The 24,341-nt window shown below is 32.9% G+C and overlaps 4 protein-coding genes and 2 long non-coding RNA genes across 11 annotated transcripts; 4 read left to right on the top strand and 2 right to left on the bottom strand.

The window, feature by feature from the left end:
- Positions 1–632: 632 nt before the first annotated feature.
- Positions 633–2,275, top strand: LOC110229342. The gene is made up of 4 exons (XR_002332744.1): positions 633–1,165; positions 1,499–1,557; positions 1,685–1,773; positions 2,184–2,275. It is a non-coding gene; the product is annotated as an uncharacterized LOC110229342 (long non-coding RNA).
- Positions 1,961–6,066, bottom strand: LOC9317942 (agamous-like MADS-box protein AGL5). Of its 2 annotated transcripts, none has more exons than XM_021029252.1 (7): positions 5,759–6,066; positions 5,315–5,556; positions 2,986–3,067; positions 2,716–2,877; positions 2,588–2,629; positions 2,442–2,483; positions 1,961–2,354 (listed from the first exon to the last, which is right to left on the bottom strand). In XM_021029252.1, the coding sequence occupies exons 2-7, from the start codon at positions 5,539–5,541 to the stop codon at positions 2,169–2,171; spliced, it is 741 nt and encodes a 246-aa protein (XP_020884911.1). In that variant the 5' UTR covers positions 5,542–5,556; positions 5,759–6,066; the 3' UTR covers positions 1,961–2,168. The 2 variants fall into 2 exon arrangements, with proteins under 2 accessions (XP_020884911.1, XP_002880005.1); XM_002879959.2 differs by having other exon boundaries at positions 2,582–2,629; positions 5,759–6,039.
- A 2,677-nt stretch (positions 6,067–8,743) lies between these two features.
- LOC9317941 (HVA22-like protein f) lies at positions 8,744–9,933 on the top strand. The gene is made up of 5 exons (XM_002881829.2): positions 8,744–8,998; positions 9,095–9,121; positions 9,198–9,320; positions 9,412–9,664; positions 9,762–9,933. Exons 1-5 carry the CDS (start codon positions 8,952–8,954, stop codon positions 9,786–9,788), a joined length of 477 nt encoding a protein of 158 aa, XP_002881875.1. The 5' UTR covers positions 8,744–8,951; the 3' UTR covers positions 9,789–9,933.
- A 668-nt stretch (positions 9,934–10,601) lies between these two features.
- Positions 10,602–11,585, bottom strand: LOC110228828. The gene is made up of 2 exons (XR_002332299.1): positions 11,179–11,585; positions 10,602–10,959 (listed from the first exon to the last, which is right to left on the bottom strand). It is a non-coding gene; the product is annotated as an uncharacterized LOC110228828 (long non-coding RNA).
- Positions 11,586–12,975: 1,390 nt separating this feature from the next.
- LOC110229214 (serine/threonine-protein phosphatase 5) lies at positions 12,976–17,854 on the top strand. 5 transcript variants are annotated; one of them, XM_021028860.1, is made up of 14 exons: positions 12,976–13,186; positions 13,818–13,950; positions 14,081–14,250; positions 14,333–14,404; positions 14,750–14,900; positions 15,071–15,229; positions 15,584–15,692; positions 15,772–15,889; positions 16,161–16,308; positions 16,465–16,713; positions 16,804–16,929; positions 17,024–17,124; positions 17,207–17,281; positions 17,403–17,854. In XM_021028860.1, exons 2-14 carry the CDS (start codon positions 13,875–13,877, stop codon positions 17,460–17,462), a joined length of 1,614 nt encoding a protein of 537 aa, XP_020884519.1. In that variant the 5' UTR covers positions 12,976–13,186; positions 13,818–13,874; the 3' UTR covers positions 17,463–17,854. The 5 variants fall into 5 exon arrangements, with proteins under 5 accessions (XP_020884519.1, XP_020884516.1, XP_020884520.1 ...); XM_021028857.1 differs by having other exon boundaries at positions 15,071–15,232; XM_021028859.1 differs by having other exon boundaries at positions 13,054–13,183; positions 13,814–13,950; positions 15,071–15,232.
- Positions 17,855–19,771: 1,917 nt separating this feature from the next.
- On the top strand, positions 19,772–22,012 carry LOC9317940 (protein TOO MANY MOUTHS). The gene has a single exon (XM_002881828.2). It carries the CDS (start codon positions 20,389–20,391, stop codon positions 21,793–21,795), a length of 1,407 nt encoding a protein of 468 aa, XP_002881874.1. The 5' UTR covers positions 19,772–20,388; the 3' UTR covers positions 21,796–22,012.
- The last annotated feature ends 2,329 nt before the right edge of the window (positions 22,013–24,341 follow it).

The raw sequence follows: 24,341 nt of genomic DNA, 5'->3' as shown, positions 1-24,341 counted from the left end.
CTCTCTCTATATTCATGTCTGGATTTGCATTAATGATATTAAGTTGGTGTGTCATGGTTATGGAAACACAGCATCTTTGGAGGTTGAGAAATATCTCTATCCAAGTTTATCTTTACCCAAGGCTCTTCTTTTTTCTTGCTCTGTGAGCTTATGGCTCATGCTAACTTATTACTAATCTCAACACAATTCATATGAAAAATGATAATAATGGTCTCTGCATTTCTAAGTGTATTAAAAAATCAGACTGGTTGCATTATGCCAACCACTAGTGAGAATAAAAAAGTTCAATCTGAAATCTTTGGTGGAATATATATATCTAGATTTTGATACATATAAGTGATGATAGCTACTCAGCTCATTTGCAGTTCCAACTTCAAACAAATAAGAATGCTCAGTCTGCAAACTTTTTGTCTCTTGATATGTATATTCAAGACTTAGCTCTTTTTCAACAGAAGTTATCAAACTTTGAATTCAATGAATTCATTTTAGCCATGGAGAGCTTTCTTCAGAAGTAATCAAACTTTGAAGTAAATTCAAGGAGAATTTTTTTGAAAATGTGATCTTTGCTTGTCATATATGAAAAGAGGATGCAGATTAATTTGGGTTTTTTTTTAATTAATTACGTTAAGTAGGTTTTCTATAGTGCTAACTCTGCAATTATTTTTCTTCAAGAATTTAACACTTTTATTCCTTGCTAAATTGGACGTATTGATTGATTCTTTTAAACTTGATTTGTTCACTAACATGTGGAATTGCCGGAACAGAGCTGAGCTCACTAAGTGATTTCTTATAGTTTTGCGTTGAAAGTGGTCTGTTTTCACCTAATCACATCCAGCATTAAGGAAACAAAAATTATTTTTTGGAAACAATCTTCTCTAATTAAGACAGATGCCAGAACACATGGAGCAAACAACAACATTTAGCAATGAGAGTTTTCACTCAATTAACTGATAGGACATGTTAGCTAGTTAGGTTGCTCTGTTGCAGTAAAAGTTAGGTCTTTTGTTGCTTTGTCAAGTGAATTTGGCGTCAAGACACACTATGACAGATTTTGATTTTACTATAAATCCAGGCGAGAAGAAGTGCGTGAATGTATTTAGTCTTGCAGAAAGTTAGGGAGGACCTGACTATGGAATTGAGGCCTCGTTGAAGTCATCATAAGATGGTACATCTCTTAGCTCCATTTTCTTTCAACATCTTTTGCCAGTTCTGTCGTTTCAGGTTTTCGGTGCAGAATGAGAATGATTTAGCAATTCATTTTTCTACAATCTGCAAAGATTATAACCCCCAAGGTTCTATTACTAGTTCCATCTTAGGATGCATCATGCATGATGGCCTTTTATCTTTTAAGTTGGTGCAACTATATCAGTTTCACACATCAAGCTTCCTTATTGATAAGAGGATAAGAGGGAGTACTAATGGCTTTACTTTGGTATATATATTCCCACTAAGAGACCTTATACGTCTCATTGCACTAACACAGTCTCATATACTGCAGATTCATCGAGTGTTAATCCATGAACTGCATTGGTGGCAGCCAGGAGATTCTACCACCAGGTTTCATATTATCTCTTTTGAAGATCTTACAAATCTTATTGTTTCTTTATGACATGAGTCTAGACAAAGATCCTGAACTTTAGCTCTGTATAGAATTTAGTAACCCTGAGCTGATAAATTCTTGCAGTAACTTCATCAGAAAGTGGAAAATCCTGAGCTGATTAGAGGAATAATAGAGAGACTATCCTCTGCAGTTTGAAACAAGAGGAAAACAAGGTTTGGCCTATAGCCCTCATATTCTCCATGTCCATAGTTTAGAATTCAGAAAGACCTTAATTAGATGTAACTGCATCTCAATAGTGTTGTAGAAATTGCATATGTCTTTTTACGTCACATCAACACATTTTGATTTGAATATGCGACACTAATTAATTAGCAATAAGAATTGAAAAAAATTAAAGACTAGACGTTAATCCCCTTTTTATTTTTGGTTCTCTTGTCTTATATTATTAGTCTTAGCCTTAACTTACACAATCAAGATATATGTAAATTATAGGGCCCCTCTCAAATCGTTACCGTCTGCATTTTAGGTTTATAACAGTAAGTGTAACATGAATATATATGCATAAGATCGATCTCACGCTGAGGAAAGAAGCTTATGTTAGACTTAATCAAACAAGTTGCAGAGGTGGTTGGTCTTGGTTGGAGGCATTCTGATTTGGTTCAAGCAGGTTAACCGGAATATAATTCCGGTTGTACTGCTCTGACTGGTGAGAAGAAGTAACACCCGACTCGTAAACTGTCCCTTGATGTATCACACTCGATTCTTGCTGCTGTAGACCTGATCTTTCAGTAATCTGCAGAAATATGTAGAATTTGCACATCAAGAGATTGTGTTCCGAAACATAATGATAATCAAAATGCTAAAGAGAGTTATATAAAACCTTGGAGCGGAGATACATGTTATCGTTTTGCAGCTCGATTTCCTACAATGCAAGCGAAAACAGAAAATAGAAATGAAGATTCGAAAGAGAAGTTGCTAATAAAGTAGAGTAAGTTACTTGTGAAGGAAGATAGGTTTTACTTTTACCCTTTTTTGCATGTATTCAATCTCTGCAACTAACATCTCGTGCTGGAGATAAAACCAAACATAACGGGCAAGAATCAGATGGAAATATATTCAAGGATAAGGAGATTAATGGAATCTTAGTGTTTAACCTTCTTTGAGCGGACACGGCCGATTCCTTTCTCAAGCCTACTTTCAAGGTTCTTGAGTTCCTTAAAGTTCAAGGAACCAAGAGATTCACCCAGAATATGTCTGTTCAAATTCTGAATGTCCCGAATCTGTCTCCGAAGTTTAGACGCCTCTTGCTGATAGTACTTCATCAATTTCGGTACATTATTGATACAAGAGGTTAAAAAAGTCAGATAAGTAAAGAAGAAGAAATTAAGTAACGAGGATTAGGTGAATTAGTTAATGATGCTGACCTGAGTATTAGCTTCGGTGACGGTCGGAGGGTTAACGGCGTCGGAGCAAGCTTTCTTGTACCTTTCTATTGTTCCTCTCACACTTCACCAACATTCACACAAAGGAAAAGATTTAAAAATTTAATCATTTTCTGGTAGCTAGCTAAATGGATGCAACCGGTAAAAATATATTGTCAAATTAACTTAATTACCACCAGAAGTAAAACAAAGACACACAAAACTATAACTGTTAGATTCAAACATAAACCTTTATTTCACTGAAACCAGAAGAGATAAAAAAAATGAAGTAGTTTAAGAAATTAGGTTTTGATATTTTTAATCTTCTGGCTGTATAAAACACACTCTACACACACACAGAGACGGAAATTAAGGTTGAAACAATAGTTTTGTCCGGCCAAAACCTTAAATTCAACCGACAAATTAGAGTGATTGGACCAGTACCATATATGATTTGTTTACCCCCTTCTTTTTTTGGGATATTGTTGTTGTTGCCTATTATCTATTAACAGTGACATCTCACAAAGTTTTATTTATTTATTTATTATATGTGTATAATCAAAGTTCGAGAAGACCCTAATGTAATTCCCCAAAAAAATGTAGTCCTAATCTGAAAACACACAAAAGAGAAAAAGAAGTAGCAAATCGGAGAAGAAACGGAAAAAAATGAATTGCATATATGCTTAGTTAATTGGAATTGGTCCCAATGTGTCCAAAGTTTACGTACGACGACACAAAATCCAAATTATATTTTAGACTAGTATAGTGCCTAATTAGATTAAAAAAACACTACTAGGCTTTAAGAAAAAAAGAAGTGATCTTGAGGTCAAGTTAGATTCCTTATTACTCAGCTAGCTAGCTAGAGGCTAATTTTGCTGCTTCTTTTTTTTTTTCCTTTCTTTCATATTGTTTTAGGTGAAAAATATCGAAGTAGATAATAAATTCCAGGCCTGATCTTTTTTTTTTAACATTACATTTACATGCGTATGTGTATATAGGCTGAGGCAAGTATGCTATTACCAAGAACATGAAATTTGTAAATCTTTTGCAAAATAGAAAAGGTAAAGCTAGAAATCTCTTGTATACGACGTTATATATATATGCTTTCATATTCATACAAGTAATTCACATTGTGCTGTAGTATAATGGAAAGCTGAAGTTGAAAAATGTCAAAAGTAAGACACTTAAAGCATGCATGAGGGGTGTTTGAAATAAGAAAGTTAACTACACTTTTGATAATAGAAACATATATAAATCACATTTTTCTACATACCTAATGCATTCCTCTTTTGTTAATCAAATTAGTTGGGCATTGAATTAAAGGTACCTTTAAGCTAAGTCATGTCACATACACAGTTATGAAATTCACATTGTAACTACAAATTAACTTGTTTTAACTTAGATCCATGATATGAGACTTGACTAATATATAGATTAGAGTCATACATCACCCTCAAATTATAGTATTAACTAGCCCAAAAAAAAAAAACAATAATAGTTTGAAACCATCATCATTAAAAAGCAGACAAAGAATCAAAATGGCGAAATGAACATGAGCTGTTAATAGCTGGAAACTTATAGAAAAATGGAAATGACAAGTCCCCAACTTGGAATGAAAACTCAAAAATTTCTGTTTCATATATTTTTCTTGATTGATGGATGATTAATTAATGACTCAACAATAAGCTTTGTCCCTGAAAATTTTCTTGATTTAACAAACGGATTCACCAAAAGACTAGAGAAGTGTCAGAAGATAAACACCTACTAGTCTCTCCCTAGTGAATCAATTTTTAAGGAATCTAACATAGGTTTTATAATAGCCAAATATAAAATATATTATATTTTTTGTCAAGAACCCTACTTTTTCATTACTATGATGGAAACCTAATGATCAATCTGCAGAAATAAAACTTGATGGGTCATCAAATTGATCGAAGTGTCTTGTACATACTGACATATATACATAGATACATATATAGATGCTGTTATAAGGATTTGTGGGGAAAAAGTGACTGGAACAACAAGGTATGGGGATGCTAATTAATGATCAGAGAAGACCTCACCTCACAGCTTTTTGTACCCAAGAAGGAGAAGTTAAAGTGATCAAAAATTTCTCCCAAAAACAAAAGTAGGGTTCCTAGTTTTAAACAAACCCTAATTAATTTTGGGGATTTTAAAAGAGATTTGAGCCTCAGAGAAACTTGGGAAAAAACCCTATAAATCTCACTAAGAGAGAGAAACCATAAAGATTGAAAAACCCACCAGAAGAGTCGAAACTTTATTCTAGAAAAATTCAAGAAAATCAAGATCTAGAAGATGTGTAAATATGTACCTGTTGTTGGCGTACTCGTAGAGACGGCCTCGAGTGGAGAAGATGACAAGAGCAACCTCAGCATCACACAAGACAGAGAGCTCATAAGCTTTCTTGAGCAAACCATTGCGTCGTTTGCAGAAAGTGACTTGACGATTCGTAGTGTTCTCTATCCTCTTTATCTCTATCTTCCCTCTTCCTATCTTCTTGCTGCTCTCTGCTACTTCATTACTCGCACCACCCTCCATTTCTATAAGCCGTAGCTAATGTATAAACACCAGAGAGATAGATCAAATCTTTTTGCACTCAAGCTACTATGGCTACTATCTAAGTTATGAGATTTCGATGGAGCAAAGAAAGTTTTTTAAGGATTAAATGATAAAAAAAAAACCTAAATTGATAAGGAAGAAACTTTTATTACAAAAACTTGGATGATCAAGTTTATGTCATCATCAATAACCATACCTGGCTTTGCAAGATTAATTATGTATGATCAGAAAGAAGGAGAAGGAAATGTGAAGGGAAAATGAAATTAATATGTGAGAGATTTTAATTAGTTCTTGGCCTAAAGATGCTATTCTTATTATCTCAGTACCACTTAACTGCTGCTTCTACTTTATTTTTTGTTTTGGTTTATAATTTCTTTTAGAGGAATATTTTCTTTGGAAGTATTTAAAAACCCATTTGCAGAAAACAGAAGGTTTGGTAGTTTTATTCAAACTGAAATGTTATAGAAGGAAAAAGAAAGAAAGAAAATGGACCATTACTTCTAACATTTTCCCAAATATCTCACACCTAATTCTTTTAATTAAATTCTATATGTATACATTTAGATTGAAATTTGAAATTGATTGGAATTAAGTGGTAGAAAATATCAAATTAGAAAGAAAAAAACAAGAAAAGAAAGAAGAGAGTTTGGTTTGGATTGGGTGGGGAGAGCATTGAAGGAGGACCATCCAATTTTTCTTTCATGTTTAGAGGAAAAAAGAGAGGTATGGGCTCTGTTTCTCATCAGAATCACCTTTTGGAAATTTTCCTTTTTTGGTAATCCCTTTTTTATTCTCCTTTTCTTTTTATTGCCCTACTCCTATATACAATGCATGTCGTTAATGTTTTATACCTGGCATTTTTTTTTAAAAAATTCCAATTAAACCAATATTTGACTTATATGATATGCTAAGAATTTGTGTGGTTTATATGAACTTTAGAATGGTGTTATAACTTGTCAACTACCAAGCGAGCCAATGAATAGATTTCAGGTTTTTTAGAAAAATATTTGAATTTGTGTTTTTACGTAAATTGTAACTAATAGAAATGCAAAACACAAAAGCAAAATTAGTTGTTTGTGTTAAGAAATGGCAATTTAAGAGTGTACAGTTTAACGGGTTTAACTAGTCTTTCCAAATTCTTAATCTTGTACATTAGGTTACTCCAACGGCAATTTGAATATTAAGGATTAATTATTTTGATAATTGCATAATATTACGTAACTAGATAAATTACCCACACTATGTGCGGGATGAAATGATAATTAAAAAAGTACATTGTAGTTTTAGTTATAAAAATTATTGTATTATTATCCGAAATCCAAAATTTGTTAGTGTATTATGAAACATGTTAGAAAAAAATGTTTTATATTCCAATCATCGATTTTTCGTATCGGAATTCGTTTTACCCGTAAAATAATTAAAGACGACAATTTCTTTTCTAACGCAACTTAAATAACAAACACATATACATCTTTGTAAAAGAGAGGATGAAGATGATATCAGAGAATATATTTATAGAGAAATATTTTTATAGGGTTCCGTTTAATTTTTGAAATTTAGATTGCCTTCAAAATTTGAAAAGTTAATTTATTGTTGATTTTATGATAGATTTAGTTTTGAGAATTAATTTTATAAATGTAGTTTAGATTTATGAACCTAGGAAAATTTGTACTTACAAAAGTTATAAAAATATATTCTAATATATTAATTTACATGAATTATACGCTTACATGTTTGAGTTGTTAAAAATATATATATATATATAGATATGTTAGTCTGGATTCAAAAATATAGACCTTAGATCAATTTAATATATATACTACATATACACGAATCCTTTATGTATAGATAGAGATATGATGTTTGTATTACTGATGTTTAATGTTAATTAACGAAATAATTAGAATATCATGGCACATTTGTAACTAATCTAGTAATATATAGACCATTAATTTGTTATGCATATATCCTATGTTACATTTAATTGTCTTTGCTAATATAGAGATAATAAAGTTTGTCTTGTATAGATTGTGTGTTTTTTTTTTAATTTTTAATTAGAAATTCGTTTTTGATTAGTGGAATATATGGATGTATGAGATTAATGGCAAATTCCGTAAATAGTCTAATAAAAGTTGGTTAGTTATCTGAATAGGAACCAAATCATTGTGAGAGCGACACGTCAGCGTGACAATCTTGTTAATAGCACATCATACTAATGTTTCTTTTTTAAAATGTTTCTCTATTAATATACAGGGGATTTAGACAAAGAACTACATCATATATGCGACAATATAATTAGAGAAGATGAAACTAATAAAGTAAATGAAAGCAGAGAGCCCACGGGGAATGACTAATCATGTGTGTAGTCATTATCCATGAACCCTTTCTCAGATTTGCATTAATTAATTGTAGTTACGAAAGGAAACTCTTTTGTGTTTTGCCCATTCCTCATCATTTTCATTGTACTTACACTTTTAATTTAGTCAATTTTCTTCACGAGCAACAACATCTACATACACTTTCACATTCATGTCGAATTAATTAAGTTTGAAATTCTGCAAAATCATTTCAAGAAAGAACTTGAGAGCTGGTAGGTCTTTGATTGACTTTTGTGGACTATTTTCTTAATATGTATGCATTGAAAGTTGAATGCACTAGCTCTCTATTGTGGAGAGTTAGCGTGAAGTAATATAATTCTCATATTGGGTGTTTAATTTACTAGCTTAATGACAAAAAAAATCGTAATCAAATAGAATACTAATGAATAAAAAGGTAACATATATGTGTAAGAAAGATGAATTACATAAAGATTACTTTTACTAGCTCTGTGACAAAAAAAAAAAGAGAGTCAAATCTATATCAAATTAAACGATATCACTGATATATGAACTTTTATTTTAATGAAAAGAAGTATATAAATGGGTAAGAAAGAGAGATTATATGAAGATTCCCAAATTAAAGGACATGTGATTTACTCAGAATTTAACAAATTCGTAGACCAAAATCATAATCAAATTGTGTAATACGTCCAATCTCATTAATTAACGACGCATAAGTTCTTGATCAGTACTAACTTTCGTGAAAAAATCTTGTTTACCAAAAAATATATTCCAAGTATCATTCATAGGGATAGAGATACTAAACCCAAGACTTGGATTTCCCTTCTTTGTGTCACAATTACTTTAATATTAGAATACATATGGAAGACATAGGTGCATGAAAACGTAACAATGGGTTGGATATTCTTTACCTGGCTTGTTGCCTTAACTCACACAAAGATTCTTGCTTAAAGAAATTACAAGCTTTTGTGTATATATCCAACGTCACTGTGCTAAAGACGTTTATGAAAGTTTCTGTTGAAAGAAGAGTAACAACTAAAAACTCAAAAAATGGGTGTCATTATTGTGATTGCAAAACGTTTTGATGCTCTAATTGGGTAGGTTTTGATTCAAATTTTGAATTTTCTCTCATATGATAAAAGTATATTTGTCAAAAGTTAACATTATTTTCTTATTTTTCTTGTTGCATGCAGGCCTGGAGTCATGCTTCTCTATCCTCTGTAAGTGAAATCTAAATCTAAATGTTTGGTTAATAAATAAGTACAGATTAATTAGGTTAACTGAATGAATGATTAGGTATGCATCATTTCGAGCAATAGAGAGTCCAACGATGTTAGATGATCAACAATGGCTTACATATTGGATCATTTACTCCTTAATAACAATATTCGAGCTATCCGTTTGGAGAATCCTCGCCTGGTAATAATAATAACATTTACACTCAATTTTTGTAATGAATTCAGAAAAATTATGTCCGAAAAGAAATATCGTTTTCTTTTGCATTTTGTAGGCTACCATTTTGGCCATACTTGAAGCTTTTGTTCTGTATGTGGTTGGTGCTACCAATGTTCAGTGGTGCAGCCTACATTTACTCCAATTTTGTTAGACAATACGTCAAAATTGGGATGAATGTTGGAGGAGGAACGAATTATACAGATGAACAGAGAAGAGTTTTACAGATGATGAGTCTTGATGCTAGAAAATCGGTCCAAGATTATGTCGACCGGTTTGGATGGGATTCTGTTGAGAAAGCAATCAAAGCGGTATAGTATTTTCTCTTGTTGATCACTTATATAGTTGTATACAATCCAGTCCATTATATTTTTGGATTTTAACTTCATTATTCGTGTTCAAATGTAGGCTGAAAGAGAAACTAGAAAGCATTGATGAAATGGAAGATCAAGAATCAAGAAACATTACTCTTTGGTTTGTATTTGTATGTGTATAGATTGTATAGAACAAAACTATAATGAAACAAAAAAGAAAAAGAGATATATATGTTTGAAAAATTATGGTGACAAATTTGTGTTCTTCTCTATGAGCAAAATTACTATTAGAGAAGCCAATCCAACTCTTTCTGAAAAACACATATTTGGATGGGTCTCAATTTGATCACACAAACATCAGGAGACGATTCGAATTAAAATGAGAATACAACACTCTTTTGACATATTTTTTAAAAAGGCCAAAACTCTTTTCCCTTGACCATATTAGAGAACAAGATTGATCCTCTGCTTTTAAGCTATTACAAATTGGTGTTTCACTACAAAAAAAGAGGTGTTTTGTGTCATTTATTTTGTATATTTACATTACTTATAAATGATGCAAATAAGTTTTGCATCACTTATAAAAGTGACTCTGAAAGTGGTGATGCAAATATTTTGAATCGGTTGCATCAAATATTTGCATCGATTATTATAATTGATGTTGTTTTGTATCATTTGCAAGAGACGATGTTAAATTTGCATCGGTTAATAAAAATGATGTAATTATTTGTTACGGTTATAGTAAGTGATGTTAAGATTAATATCATTTTTGATAACTGATACAAATAATTGTATCATTTGTAATAATCGATGTTAAATATTTCTATCAATTATAAATAATTGATGTTAAATTTAATATCAGTTTTCATGAACAAATATAGCAATGATATCATTTTCAATAAAATAATAATATATAAATTTAATATTAATAAAATAAAATTAAAAACAAAAACTTAATTTCATGGAAGAAAACACGTTTACACGTTTACAACTTTACATTGTTGAAAATTCAAAAACAAACTCTAAAACCATAAACTACTTTTGTTCCTTAATTAATTCTCAGAAATATCAATCTCGATCACATCCTTTAATTCATGCTGAAAAATCTTTTGGGTCTTTTTCATCAATGGTGCATCCCATGCATCTCTAAATCTTCTTCACGATCCTCACGGTCAGATCCTCATGGGCCTCATAATCCTAGCAACCTCAGTAACATCATCGTCCGTGTGCTTTATTTTCTTAACCGTCTTTCTGTTTCTTTCCGGGTCCTTCAACGCCTTGATGATAAAAGACTGGATCAAAACAGCACAAAATAAGTATGGAGATCAGCCTAAGATCAGCATAAAATCAAAGAGATAACAAAATAGAACTTCTAATTAATCTTTGAAAAGACACATATTTCTAAAGCCACAAACTCTTGTGGTCGTAGATTTATTCTATGAGTAGCTTTTAGCCTTTTACTTTTGTAAATTGAATGACCCAAACAAAATTTAGAACATTAAGTGACCTACAGTTTTGCGAAGAAGACGAGCCACCAAACCTCTGCTTCTTAAAGTAATCATCTTGGCGAGAAGAAGTTATTAACAAAAAAAATATATATCTTAGATATTTGTATTTGGCAAAGAAAGTGTAGATTTTGTAGATTAAAGAAGTTAAGATTCCGGAGAGATTTGTATTTTGATTTACTTAGTTTTGGTGAAAAGGAAAATAGATATTTTATTTCCAACTAAGATTTTAAACTGAGGAAACAAAAAAAGAGGCGGCCAATGAAAAAATTCAAAAAGAAAAGAGAATTTTTTTTTATGATCGTCTAAATTTTGTTTTGTGTAATTAAAGATTTAGTAATAAATAGAGGATGCATGATCAGTGGATGTTAAACCACAAAATTAGTTTTAACGTAATTAGTGTAAACTTATTAAAAATTATATCATTTTTCAAGTGATGTTAATATAAATTAAGAAATACATCGATTGTTTAAATGATGTGAATTTATAAATTTGTATCAATATGTAAAAATGATACAAATTGATCTAGATTTGTATCAATTTTAATGAATTGATGCCACATAAATTAACAATAGCATCAGTTACAACAATTGATGTTAAATTATATTTTTTGTATCAATTATTAATAAGTAACTCAAATTAGTATCGTTTAACTTTTTGATGCAATTTAAGTGATGCAACCTAGCCTTTTTTTTGTAGTGTTTTGCTAATTTCGTAACTAATTTAATTTAGGTGGTGTTATTGGTTAATGGATTTAAATAGACTCTAACTCTAACCCAAATCTAATGTTATTGGTTAGTGGATTTTAACTTCTTTATTCAAATCAAGTGTTATTTGTTCTTATATTTATAATATCTTCATTAAAAGAGTTTGAAATCAAGTGTTATTAGTTCTCATATTTCTAATGTCTATATTAAAAGAGTTTAAAATCTAGTGTTATTGGTTCTCATATTTACAATGATCAATTAATTAAAGTTCTGTGTTATTCATGTTTAATAGATTTTCACAAATGATTTGATTTAAAAAGATTTGAATGAATCTGAAACTGATTTCATGTGTAAATTATAGCAATCAAAATCTTACCTTCTATCCTGAGATTTTCACAATCATATGAGAATAACCAAAACCCCATTTTTTTTCTCTTTTCACGTCTACTTATAAGAATTTACATACGGTGATTATAGTATATCTTTCTTCATCATTTTTTTTAATTTCTTTACTAAAGACATTATACTCATAGCTAGTAACAAGATTTTGTGAAAACTTCAAAACAGTAGAAAATCATGAAATAAGAAGAAAAAAAAATGGACAAAAGTTTCGCCAGATTTCGATTAGATTATAACAATCATTTGTTATAAAATTCAGTAAACCAAATGAAATCATGTATCATTGATAATACACTTCCACATATTTGATAAAATGAATAATGATTCATTTTCAATGAGCCCAGATGTTTTAAAATCTGATAAACTCTAATTCTAATGAAATTGACTTCAACTTATACAACCAATAACACCCCCTTAATTATGTAATATAATAAAATCAAATTTTTGCAAGTTTTTAAAAGTAATTAATTTTGTTAGGGTCCTATAATCTATACTTTAAAACTCTGAGATCCGTGACTATTATTAGTCCAAGGCCTCACTTATCCACAAAACGATACATAAAAAAAAATTGATATATGACGTCAGAAAAAATGATAATATTTTTTGAGATTCTACATATCTCTTCGTCCATTTATTTAATTGGTAAAAAATAGTGGGCAAAATTAATAATTTCCATTTTATCAAAAAAATCACATTAATAATTTCCTTTTTTTTGTTCAACTTGAAAATAAATAAATAAAAACATTAATAATAATTTCCAAAAACACCTCTTTCTCATAGATTCAAGTGCATACTCTAATTTGACCAATCTAGGGTTTCTCTAGTCACTTGAAGCTTCTCTTAAACCTGTCTCACTCGTCGTCAACCTCTTTCTCTTCCGCTGTCTCCAAGATTGAACCTTTTTTCAGGTATGATTCTATCTTAGAGGAATGGGGTTTCTCTGATTTTCCTACGAAACACGTCTTAAACGCTGGCTTCCTTGTGTTGTTGTCCTGTTCTGCTTTCCTCTTATCTGGGTTTTAACAGATCTTTCACAGAATTTGTCTGTAATTGATCTTTTTTTTTCCACTTGTCACGGCCACCAATCTGATTATTCGTTGTTGGGCTGTTATGAATATGAAAGTTCACAACTTTTTGCTCTATTTGCTTAATGTTCCTCCTGTAGCATGATTTTATTCTAAGCAGTTTTGCTTTCATCTGGTATTCTTCGTGTTCTTAGCTGGATTTAGTTCTGTGCGTAATTCAAGTTAATTGATGTGTAGGAATGATTTTTGTGTGAATTAGTTCTCTTCCTGCTAGGAATCTCAATGCATGACTTAAGTCAGTGGCTGTATTACGAAAAGTCTAGACTTTATTTAGGTTGAGTAGGATTTCAATGTCTAAAGCTCTTATTCTCTTAAACTAGCTCCCTGTTAAGTAGGTAACTTGTTGATTTTGAGGAATTGTCATGGAATTGGCCAGCTGGTTATGATTATTGTTATTGTGCATTTGGGCATGACTGAGATAAAACCTTGATTTTACATTTTTTTTGTCTATCAGTTCTGGCTTCAGTGGATAGTTAAGGAATTCAGTAAGAGATAAGTTCAATCTGACAACATGGAGACCAAGAATGAGAATCCTGATGTTTCACGGGCAGAGGAGTTGAAAAATCAGGCTAACGAAGCTTTTAAAGGTTTGTAATTTTATCAAAAACGTTAACGGATGCTTGTGGAATCAGTTTATTTCAACTCTTTTAGTGAGGTACTCTATTTGTTTGCTTTAAACTAAGAACAGCTTGCTCTTTTTTTGTTTGTTGCTAACAGGTCACAAATACTCCAGTGCTATTGATCTATATACAAAAGCTATTGAACTCAACAGCAACAACGCTGTCTACTGGGCAAACCGTGCATTTGCTCACACAAAACTGGAGGAATATGGCAGTGCAATACAGGATGCATCAAAGGCCATTGAAGTTGATTCAAGATACTCTAAGGTATCATCCTGTGACAAGATGTTACTGATTCTTTTTCTTATGTATGTTCAGACTTATTCACTGATTATCTACTGAATCACAGGGCTATTACAGGCGTGGTGCAGCGTATCTTGCCATGGGAAAATTTAAAGATGCCTTGAAGGATTTCCAACAGGTTAATGTTTATTGCATGAGCATTGTGCCATTTTGAGTTCTTGTTTCTTTCGTCTATATTTGTTAGCTGTCGATCTGATGTTCCCTTTCTATTTACTCTAAACTTTTTGAGTGAGGATCAGCTCAGTTGAGAAATGTCAAAATACTAAAGATGAAATGTTGTAGGCTTGTAGCTTGAACTCACCCAAATGGTCATAACTTGATTGTTTCGGTTTGATCAAGTGATTATATCCTGGAAACTTGATAGTTATCTGTGATAATCTGGTTTTGTGATCGGCTGTCTGTATATATTACGAGAGACTAGTGTGTATGGTATTGTTGACATGGTCTGCTATTTACATTTTAGGTAAAAAGGCTTTCTCCTAATGACCCCGATGCCACAAGAAAGCTAAGAGAATGTGAGAAAGCAGTGATGAAAATCAAATTTGAAGAAGCAATCTCTGTGCCAGTATCTGAAAGGCGTTCAGTAGCTGAGTCCATTGACTTCCACACAATAGGTATCCTTCATCTGTTTGCTTATTTTTCTGTTGTCTTATAGCTTGCAGTTTGTTCTGTCACCCTGGTTCTTTTATCTCTTGTTATGCCATGCCTTTGATTCAGTAGTTGACAAATGGTTGAATGTAGCTTTAGACTAGTAATCATTCTTCTACCTATTGTCACATAATAGGGAACAAACCCAGATCATCATCCATGCCCACCAAAACGGCTTTAGCAGCAGTTGTTGCAGCAGTAATGGTGGTGGCGGTCCGGGGATATGCCACAACTGAGATACTCATGGTGTTGGTTTCGGTGGTATTAGGGGCATTTTGGTGGGGTAGCTTCAGTGGTAGTAGTGTCTTTTCTCTGGTTAAATCCTCGTCCTAGGATCAATGTGGATTGTTTTCATGCATATCGAAGCCTGGATAGTTTCCTTGCTTGGAGTCTGAGTTGAGAATTGAAAAGTTCAATGATATAGATGTCAAAACCATCTCAACAGGAGTGGAACATTTCATAGATTTACTAACATCTATTTTTTGGTTTTGTTAAGATAGCATACCTCTTTTACTACATTGTAACTATTGCCAATAGAATCTGTGTCCATGACTTCTAGTTTTTGACATTCATTGATAAATGATGTTCACTGTTATTTGAGGTCTTAAGCCTTTACAATCTACTGATATGCTTTTCAATTTCATTGTAGAGGTTGAGCCACAATATTCTGGTGCTAGAATTGAGGGAGAGGAAGTTACCTTAGATTTTGTGAAAACGATGCTGGAGGATTTTAAGAACCAAAAAACATTGCATAAACGGTATGTATTGTTTTGGTGGTACTCAACTTAATTTACTCAGTGATCATTCGTTCATGCTTTGCTGGCACTATATTTGTAGGTATGCCTATCAGATCGTTTTACAGACAAGGCAAATCTTGCTAGCACTGCCTTCTCTTGTTGATATACCTGTTCCTAATGGCAAACATATCACTGTTTGCGGTGACGTTCATGGTCAGGTATGCTATGGTTTCACCTACTCCTCAACATAATATTTATTCTCTCAAATGAATCTGCGAGGGTCCACAATCTCCAGTTCTCTTGTTTATATATGTAGAAAATTTCAATAAACCGGTTCCCATACTATATCCCTGGAATTGGAATTTATTGTGAACCTTTCTACTTCTCATATCTTGATATTGTTGGCTAACTTTCTACTATCTTTCGCACTACCAAGGGCTGTAGTGTGTTGTATCGGGTGTGTGTTTGACACATTATTTTCTTTTGCAGTTCTACGATCTTCTCAATATCTTTGAGCTTAATGGCCTCCCTTCGGAGGAGAACCCATACCTATTTAATGGGGACTTTGTGGACAGAGGCTCATTCTCTGTTGAGATCATCCTCACCTTGTTTGCTTTCAAGTGCATGTGCCCATCATGTAAGTTCGCTGAAACTTTACCGCAATAATTCTTTGATGTTCAAGTTTGAATTGTTTTTGCTATCACTGGCAAGGATTAAATGCTCTACTATTGTCTGATGGCTTAAAAATTTCCATTTAAATTTAAATCGCCATTTACCCATCTTTGTACTGCAGCCATATATCTAGCCAGAGGAAACCATGAAAGCAAAAGCATGAACAAAATTTATGGTTTTGAGGGTGAGGTTCGGTCCAAGTTGAGTGAAAAATTCGTGGATCTCTTTGCTGAAGTTTTCTGTTACCTACCATTGGCTCATGTTATAAATGGGAAGGTCTTCGTGGTACATGGAGGTCTCTTCAGTGTTGATGGCGTGAAACTCTCAGACATCAGTGCCATTGATCGATTCTGTGAGCCTCCGGAGGAAGGTATGTTTCATCATATACATCTTCTGTAGATTACTTCTTATGTAATTGTGTTTTCTGTATTATCATCTTATCTTGCTAATGTTTATTCAGGACTAATGTGTGAACTATTGTGGAGTGATCCTCAACCTCTCCCTGGAAGAGGCCCAAGCAAGCGAGGAGTTGGTCTATCATTTGGTGGAGATGTAACAAAGAGGTTTTTAGAAGATAACAATTTAGGTTAGTTTACTGTCTTGTTATTATCCGGGTTTGGTTTCTCGCGCTAGTCTTTTCTTGAGATGGCTATTGACTTGGATTTTCATGATTGGGGCAGATTTGTTGGTCCGGTCACATGAAGTAAAAGATGAAGGTTATGAGGTTGAACATGACGGTAAACTCATTACCGTTTTCTCTGCGCCAAATTACTGTGATCAGGTAATTCAAACACTCCTGTCTTTGATTTCAAAACAGCGCCAATTACTTGATTCTTACTTAACATGGACTGGTATTGTTGTAGATGGGTAATAAGGGAGCCTTCATTCGTTTTGAAGCGCCTGATATGAAGCCAAACATTGTTACATTCTCAGCAGTGGTGAGTGTAGTATACCTCTTACATAGCATTGTTTTTATGAATGTTTCACAGAAACTGGTTCACAGTTTGATTTAGACTCGTTCGAAAACTCTTCTAATTTTATGATATTATGATTTCTCAGCCTCACCCGGATGTGAAGCCAATGGCATATGCAAACAATTTTCTCAGGATGTTCAACTAACCAGCAAAATGCTTCTTCTACGCAAATGCTATGCTAAAGACTCAAGACCAGAAGTGTTTCAGAAACATGATGATATAAGTTTTTTTTTCCCTTACCTTCTGCAGTTTTTCATGTTGTTCCAGAAAAGGGAGCCCATGATAATTAAAGGTACAGTATCCGGATTTGATCGGTTTTTTCTTCTTCTTTCTTTTTGATAAAGATGTTCCTTCTTCCTTTAAGCTTATCCAGCAACTTTTGTCCCTTTTGTCTTATGTTGTAAGAGGGGGAATGGACCATTCTTATTTTAGGTGAAAATCTTGTGATTACTCAACAAAAGAGTGACCAAATGACCCCCAAAACTCTCTGTACTTAGATGGTTTCTTGAATCAAAAATCAAAAGGTGTTTCTTTAAAGCTTCTTGTTTGCTCCTTAAACCTTAGATTCTTTTTGAAATATAGAGTTTAATTCAAAAATTCAAGCAAAGACAGGAAACAAAGACAGAGAGGTCAACAGTGTAGAGCTCTTGCAACAGTTATTCTCATGTAGATGTAGTTTTTTACCTTCTCTTAGTTAGTACAAATGGTGGTGACCTGTTTAAATACAGACTCTTAAAGAGAAAGTTAATAAGACTATTGTTTTCCCCTCTCTCTTACATGAGCTGTTTCAGATCAAAATACCTGCAGATTCCCCCATGAATTTTGCAGAGAATTTTGACAAAATATGTGCTTTGTTTACCAACCACTACTGAATCACAAACCTTGTTTTAGTACATGCATAGATAGATACATATACTAAAATGTGGAGAAAGCAAAAGGCTATGGGAATGGAAGCGGTGTCAAATCGTAAAGCACTGATGAAAGGCCTGGGAGATCCAGAAGGCATTACTTGGAATAAATTAAACAACTACAAAAAAAAGATTTTTTTTTTGTTGGTGTTCACAAATTTGTCAAGTGTTTAAGGGAAGTAGAAATTTAGATTTAATATGATGTTGGCCGGTTTAAAGTCTTGTACCACCAATTGAGTGAGTTTTATGGCCGTTGGATTGATTTTGGTGTAGGGCATGTGATGTGGATCATGCTTGAGTTAGAGATCCGTACGGTGAATAGTAGGTTCTGAATTTACCCCTTCAGACTCACAGTCCAGGGCTTAAGATTATTAGATAGATCCTTGACTACATATAATACACACCACACCACATACATGACAATACATTTGTACATTTTCTTACAAAACACCTTCTGCATTATTGCCAAGTGTAGTACAATTTCTTAACGTTTGAAAACTTTGATCTTTTTTAACTTCTTACAAAGTTATGTTTTCTCTGTTTTTAATAACCGTTAAAATAAAATGTCCTAAGATATTCTTCGTAACATTCTACGGTACAACAAAAAAATAATCCTAGGACAGAAACAAGTCTCTTTGAGTTTTTTTTTCAAAAGCCTATATGCGGTTGTCAAATGTATTTCAATTTTTTTGGTATTAATGTACAAATAACTATGATTTTGTCTGGATCAATTCAAACTATGAATAGTAAAACTTCAGAGAAATTTGAAAAAAAAAGACATGAATAATTGATGACAGTAAATAGAGAGACATACAATGCCCACCACTTTTCCTTATTAGTAGTTTTTATTGATCACAAATATCTATACAGGAAGATGATTTGAAATAATAGATAGAAAAATTGAAACTATTTTGTGAACAGTGAAGAAACTATTTCGGGTGATTTTTGAAACAGTTTGTACCAACTATACATTGTGATTGTCATGTGGTGTGTTGCCTTTTGAACCAACCATCAAATGGTCATCTTACATCAAATCTTAACTACGAATTGGTTTTCTTAAACTAGTTTTCTTCAAAATCAATGTTTGCGTATACCTCGATCATTCGTTTTTCCGTACTGATCCCGTCAGTTGGATTAAACAACAAAAATTTCATTAAGTTTTATGAGTTTTCAATTCAAAACGAATTTGATCAATGTTCTTTTTATCCTCATTTTATCTATTATGTATAATTTCTAACACATCACATTGATATGATGACTAATCATTCATCCCGACAAAATTTCATTCTAGGATCAATGTCGGTTTGATCCATGTATTTACAATTAATTTATGATCGTTAGTCTCACCTTATTTCCTGTATGTGAGGACCATCTTCATTTACAATAGACTTGGATCATACAAAATCACTTTCTTTATTGTACATTTTCATATAAACTATGCAAAACAATCACATGGTTAGAAACTAATACATATAGAGAGAGATGTTTACAAAAAAAAAAAAAAATAGAGAGAGACCGAGAGACATAAAACAGGAAAGCCGCTCCACAGAACCTGAGAGATTCGAGGAGCTAACGTATTCACGAGACTACCTCCCAACAAAGACAAGTCCTTCAAAATTGTTTCGAACAAAAGTGTTTTGAATAAAGACCCACATGTTTTCGAACATGTGTGTATGGCCTTACAAAACCCATCAAGTACTCTTTTTAATTTGTGCCTTCTCTTTCTCTTCCCAATTTCATGACTTGAGTCCCTACCTATTTGTCTCTCACTACCCCACACGTGTCACTTTCAGTCACTTCCATTTATAATTGCATCTCTCTCTCTCTCTCTCTCACTCACACACTCAAAACCTATTCGTATTCTTTACTAGCTTTCTTCTAAGTCTTCACTCTTTTATCATACCTTGTTTAGATTCTGATTGTTCACGTGTCTCTGTCTTGTCTTGTCCCTAATCCTTAAACATTTCACTTAACCTCGTTGAAAGCTTAAACCTTTTCTTAAGTTTCTCTTTTAGTGGTGTTTGCTCATCGATGATCATCTAATGTCACTTTTATGCTCTTTCCTCTCAAAGATTCTAATTAACGTCACTTTTATGAATTCTCAGTATAATATCACCAAGAAACACACACACTCTCTCTTTCCTCTCTCTTACAGCAAATTCTATGACGATGAAGAGAGCTTTACCATCTCCTTCCTCACTGCTCTTCTTTCTCCTGATAACACCACTCTTTCTCTGTCAAGAAAACAGAGTCTCTGCCTCAATGCCTCCATCTGAGTCAGAAACTCTCTTCAAGATCATGGAATCAATGTCTTCTGATCAACAATGGCGTCAATCCCACCCAAACCCTTGTGCACCTGGCTCATCTTGGCCAGGCATTGAGTGCAAAACCGGTCCAGACCACTTATCTCACGTCTCTCGGCTCGATTTTGGCTCTGCTCCAAACCCTTCTTGTAAATCCTCTGCTTCTTTCCCTTCTTCAATCTTCTCTCTGCCTTTTCTCCAATCAGTCTTCTTCTTCAACTGCTTCACTCACTTCCCAACCACAATCATCTTCCCCATTAAGCTCCTCCCAAACTCTTCTCTTCAACAGCTTAGCCTCAGATCAAACCCTTCTCTCTCAGGTCAAATCCCTCCTCGCATTTCTTCTCTCAAATCATTACAGATACTCACTCTCTCACAAAACCGGTTAACCGGAGATATCCCTCCGGCGATTTTCTCACTGAAAAGCCTCGTACACCTCGATCTCAGCTACAACAAGCTCACAGGTAAAATCCCTGTGCAACTGGGGAATCTCAATAACCTCGTTGGCTTAGATTTAAGCTACAATTCGTTAACCGGTACAATCCCTCCAACGATCTCGCAACTGGGTATGCTTCAGAAACTCGACCTCAGCTCAAATTCTCTCTTAGGAAGAATCCCAGAAGGTGTTGAAAAGCTTCGTTCTTTATCTTTCATGGCGTTAAGCAACAACAAACTAAAAGGAGCTTTTCCAAAAGGAATCTCGAAACTTCAGAGTTTGCAGTACTTCATAATGGATAATAACCCAATGTTCGTTGCTCTCCCTGTTGAATTAGGGTTCCTACCTAAACTTCAAGAGCTCCAGCTCGAGAATTCAGGATATTCCGGCGTAATCCCGGAGAGTTACACCAAATTGATGAACCTTAGCTCGTTGTCTCTGGCTAACAACAGATTAGCCGGCGAAATCCCATCTGGGTTTGAGTCACTGCCTCACGTTTTCCATCTGAATTTCAGCAGGAACTTACTGATCGGCGTCGTACCGTTTGATTCGAGTTTCTTAAGACGGTTGGGTAAAAACTTGGATTTGAGCGGGAACAGAGGATTGTGTTTGAACCCGGAGGATGAGTTCAGTGTCGTTAAGACCGGAGTTGATGTCTGCGGGAAGAATGTTACTGGTGGTGGAGTTTTACCGGTGCATTCACCGAAGAAGAAATCTCAAGCTGCTCCTTCTCGGTATTACAGATCTTGCTTCTTCTCCAATGCTCTGTTTCAATTTGCTCTGTTTCAATTTGCTCTGTTTCTTAGTTTACATCAACGATTGGTTCTCTAAGAGGGAGGATAAAGACAAAAAAAACAGACAATTAAATATTTGATTAAATCCCTAAAAAAGAGGGAAGATTTGTGTTTGTTCCCAAAGTAGACCGATGATTTCAAGGGAAATAAATTAATAGTCGATTTTGATGTGTATTAGCTTCCTATTAAAGCAATGTACGTTAATGTTGTTTTTTATATAGTTTAATATTAATCCTAGTAGTATTTTTCAGATTTTTATATGATTGTTAGTAAAATTATTTCGAGTCATCATTATGGTTTTAGGTGTGTATATATATGGGTCCTGAACAACTTCATAGCTGTGTGTATAAATATGTGTTTGTATACAAAAGGGAAAATAACAAATGAAATGAAACGACGTTTTTGTTTTCTATAGGGTAAGAATTAAATTTCCAGTAAATCTGTTATAAGATTTACATAAAATATAAGAGAGCAGTTTGGAGAAAGAGTGTGCAGTGATCTGCTAAAACGACATAACCTGATTCAAGTCTGACCATGCAACTAAATTGAAGACCTAGCAAAAAATTAGTAATCTTTTAAACTGGGTTTCAACTTTCAACCAATCATCTTAAATTTGTCTTAAGCTATAGCTGAATTTATTTATATCAATCAACTAACTTAATTTGTTTCTAAACTACGAGTATTGTTTAAAAGGGTTTAAAGTGATTATGTTATGTAGGACCCTAAATGATGCGTCAAAGGAGGTCGCAGCGTCATAGCACTTAACGTTAGGACACCCTATGATCGTGTCTAATAAGCAAACAAATTTTGGTGTATAAATCCATTTCTATTCCTAGGCAAGGTAGGCAAATGACAAGAGTGCAATATTAGTTTCATAAAAAAATTTAAAGAAAAAATGCTCAAATTTTTTTACTAAGAGGGTTTTAATTTTTGTTTGTTTTACCATAGGTTTCATTATATATTGAAACGGTACTGTATATAATCTTCTTTTTAATTATCGTACACATCTTTCGGATGTGATGTGACTAATGAAAGGTTTAAATATATTTAAACATATGATGAACACATAAACAACCATATATAGGAGAAACTAGAAAAATATAGTATAATTTGTCAGTCATATGTCTAAATCCACAACTCCTTTTTTCTCATGCTTTTTTCTTACTGCAAATATTATTGCATTTCCTTTGCCTCTCTCACACATTTCCTCTGTCATTTTCTCTTTTATTTATTTTTATTTCGGAATTCCATTACCGTGAAAAAGCTTTGTTTATAACAGTAAAAGTTATTTATATTTTCAAGTGCTTTCTAGTTGTTTATTTTTTTATCAATTACTATGCCTCTGTTTGAATAATTAAAAACACAAGTGATGTAAATTGTGTTATTGTAGATCCTATATATGTACAAATTTATTTTATAGACGTGTAGAAGTTATAAATGAAAGGTATCAGATGAAAAAAAAAAAAAAAAAAAAATGAAAGGTATCATTGAGTGATCACCGTTGCAAATAATGTTTAAAGCTATCTTGCATGGAAACTCTCTTCGAGGTCCGTTTCCCGTTTCCGAAACGTTTCGGAAACGGAAACTCTTCAGAAACACGAAAAATGTTACGGAAACGCGTTTCCTAAAAATCTATGTTTGGAAACACGATGGAAACTCACGTTTCTAAAATGGAAACGCGACAAATCCTTTTTATTGACTTTGGAAACTTAATAAATAAAAATTGAAAAGATTAAGATTTATAGAGTAATACATATCACTAATTTTGGAAGATTCTGAGTTTTAAAATTTTTTTATCGACAAACTAGATTTGGAGGCATCTTTATATGATCTACCATGAAACTAATGAAAATGCGGATGAAAATGTTGGTCTAAATTAAATATTTGAACTTGAACCTTTTAATTTTTTTTCTTTTAGAATTTTAGTTAACCTATTTAATATTTGATGTTTTGGACTTGTATTGTTTAATTAAACTATTTTTATAGTTTTATGTTAATGTTATATATATACATATATTATATATGTGTATACGTTTTCAAAACGTTTCCAATCCCTAATTTTAGAAAAAAATCGTTTCTCGTTTCCGAAACGTTTCGCTTCCACGTTTTCGTTTCCGTTTCCATGCAACATAGGTTTAAAGAAAAAAAAAAAAAAAAAAAAAGGAACAGTTCATGTGTTGAAAACAGAAGGAGGGAAAGAAAAAATGTATCACTCTCAGATTCAGAGCCTCACGTGTGGAAAACTTAGAATTCCATTTTTAGGTACGAATCAATACTATACGACCCGTCGCTTTTAAAATGTCATTTATTATACCTATAATAAGCACTCTCACTTTCTCCTATCTTTTTTCTTTCTTAAAACGTAATTAGACGACCTCCATATACACTTATAAGATTAATAGCCTAGTACACTAACATTAAAGAGTAAATTTATTTAAACGTTAGTATTTTCCATCTCTTTGATTAACTATAACTTTTGTATTTTTTTTACTACAATTAATTTATAAAGAACATCCATAAAATAATGAATTTTCTTTTGAACGAAATAGCACAGTTGAGCATTTAGCTTTAGATAACAATTTA

This window comes from Arabidopsis lyrata, assembly GCF_000004255.2.
Source record: "Arabidopsis lyrata subsp. lyrata unplaced genomic scaffold ARALYscaffold_4, whole genome shotgun sequence".
Taxonomy (NCBI): Eukaryota; Viridiplantae; Streptophyta; class Magnoliopsida; order Brassicales; family Brassicaceae; genus Arabidopsis; species Arabidopsis lyrata.
Note: the sequence above shows the minus strand (reverse complement) of the source record. Positions and strands in the feature narration are given on the sequence as shown.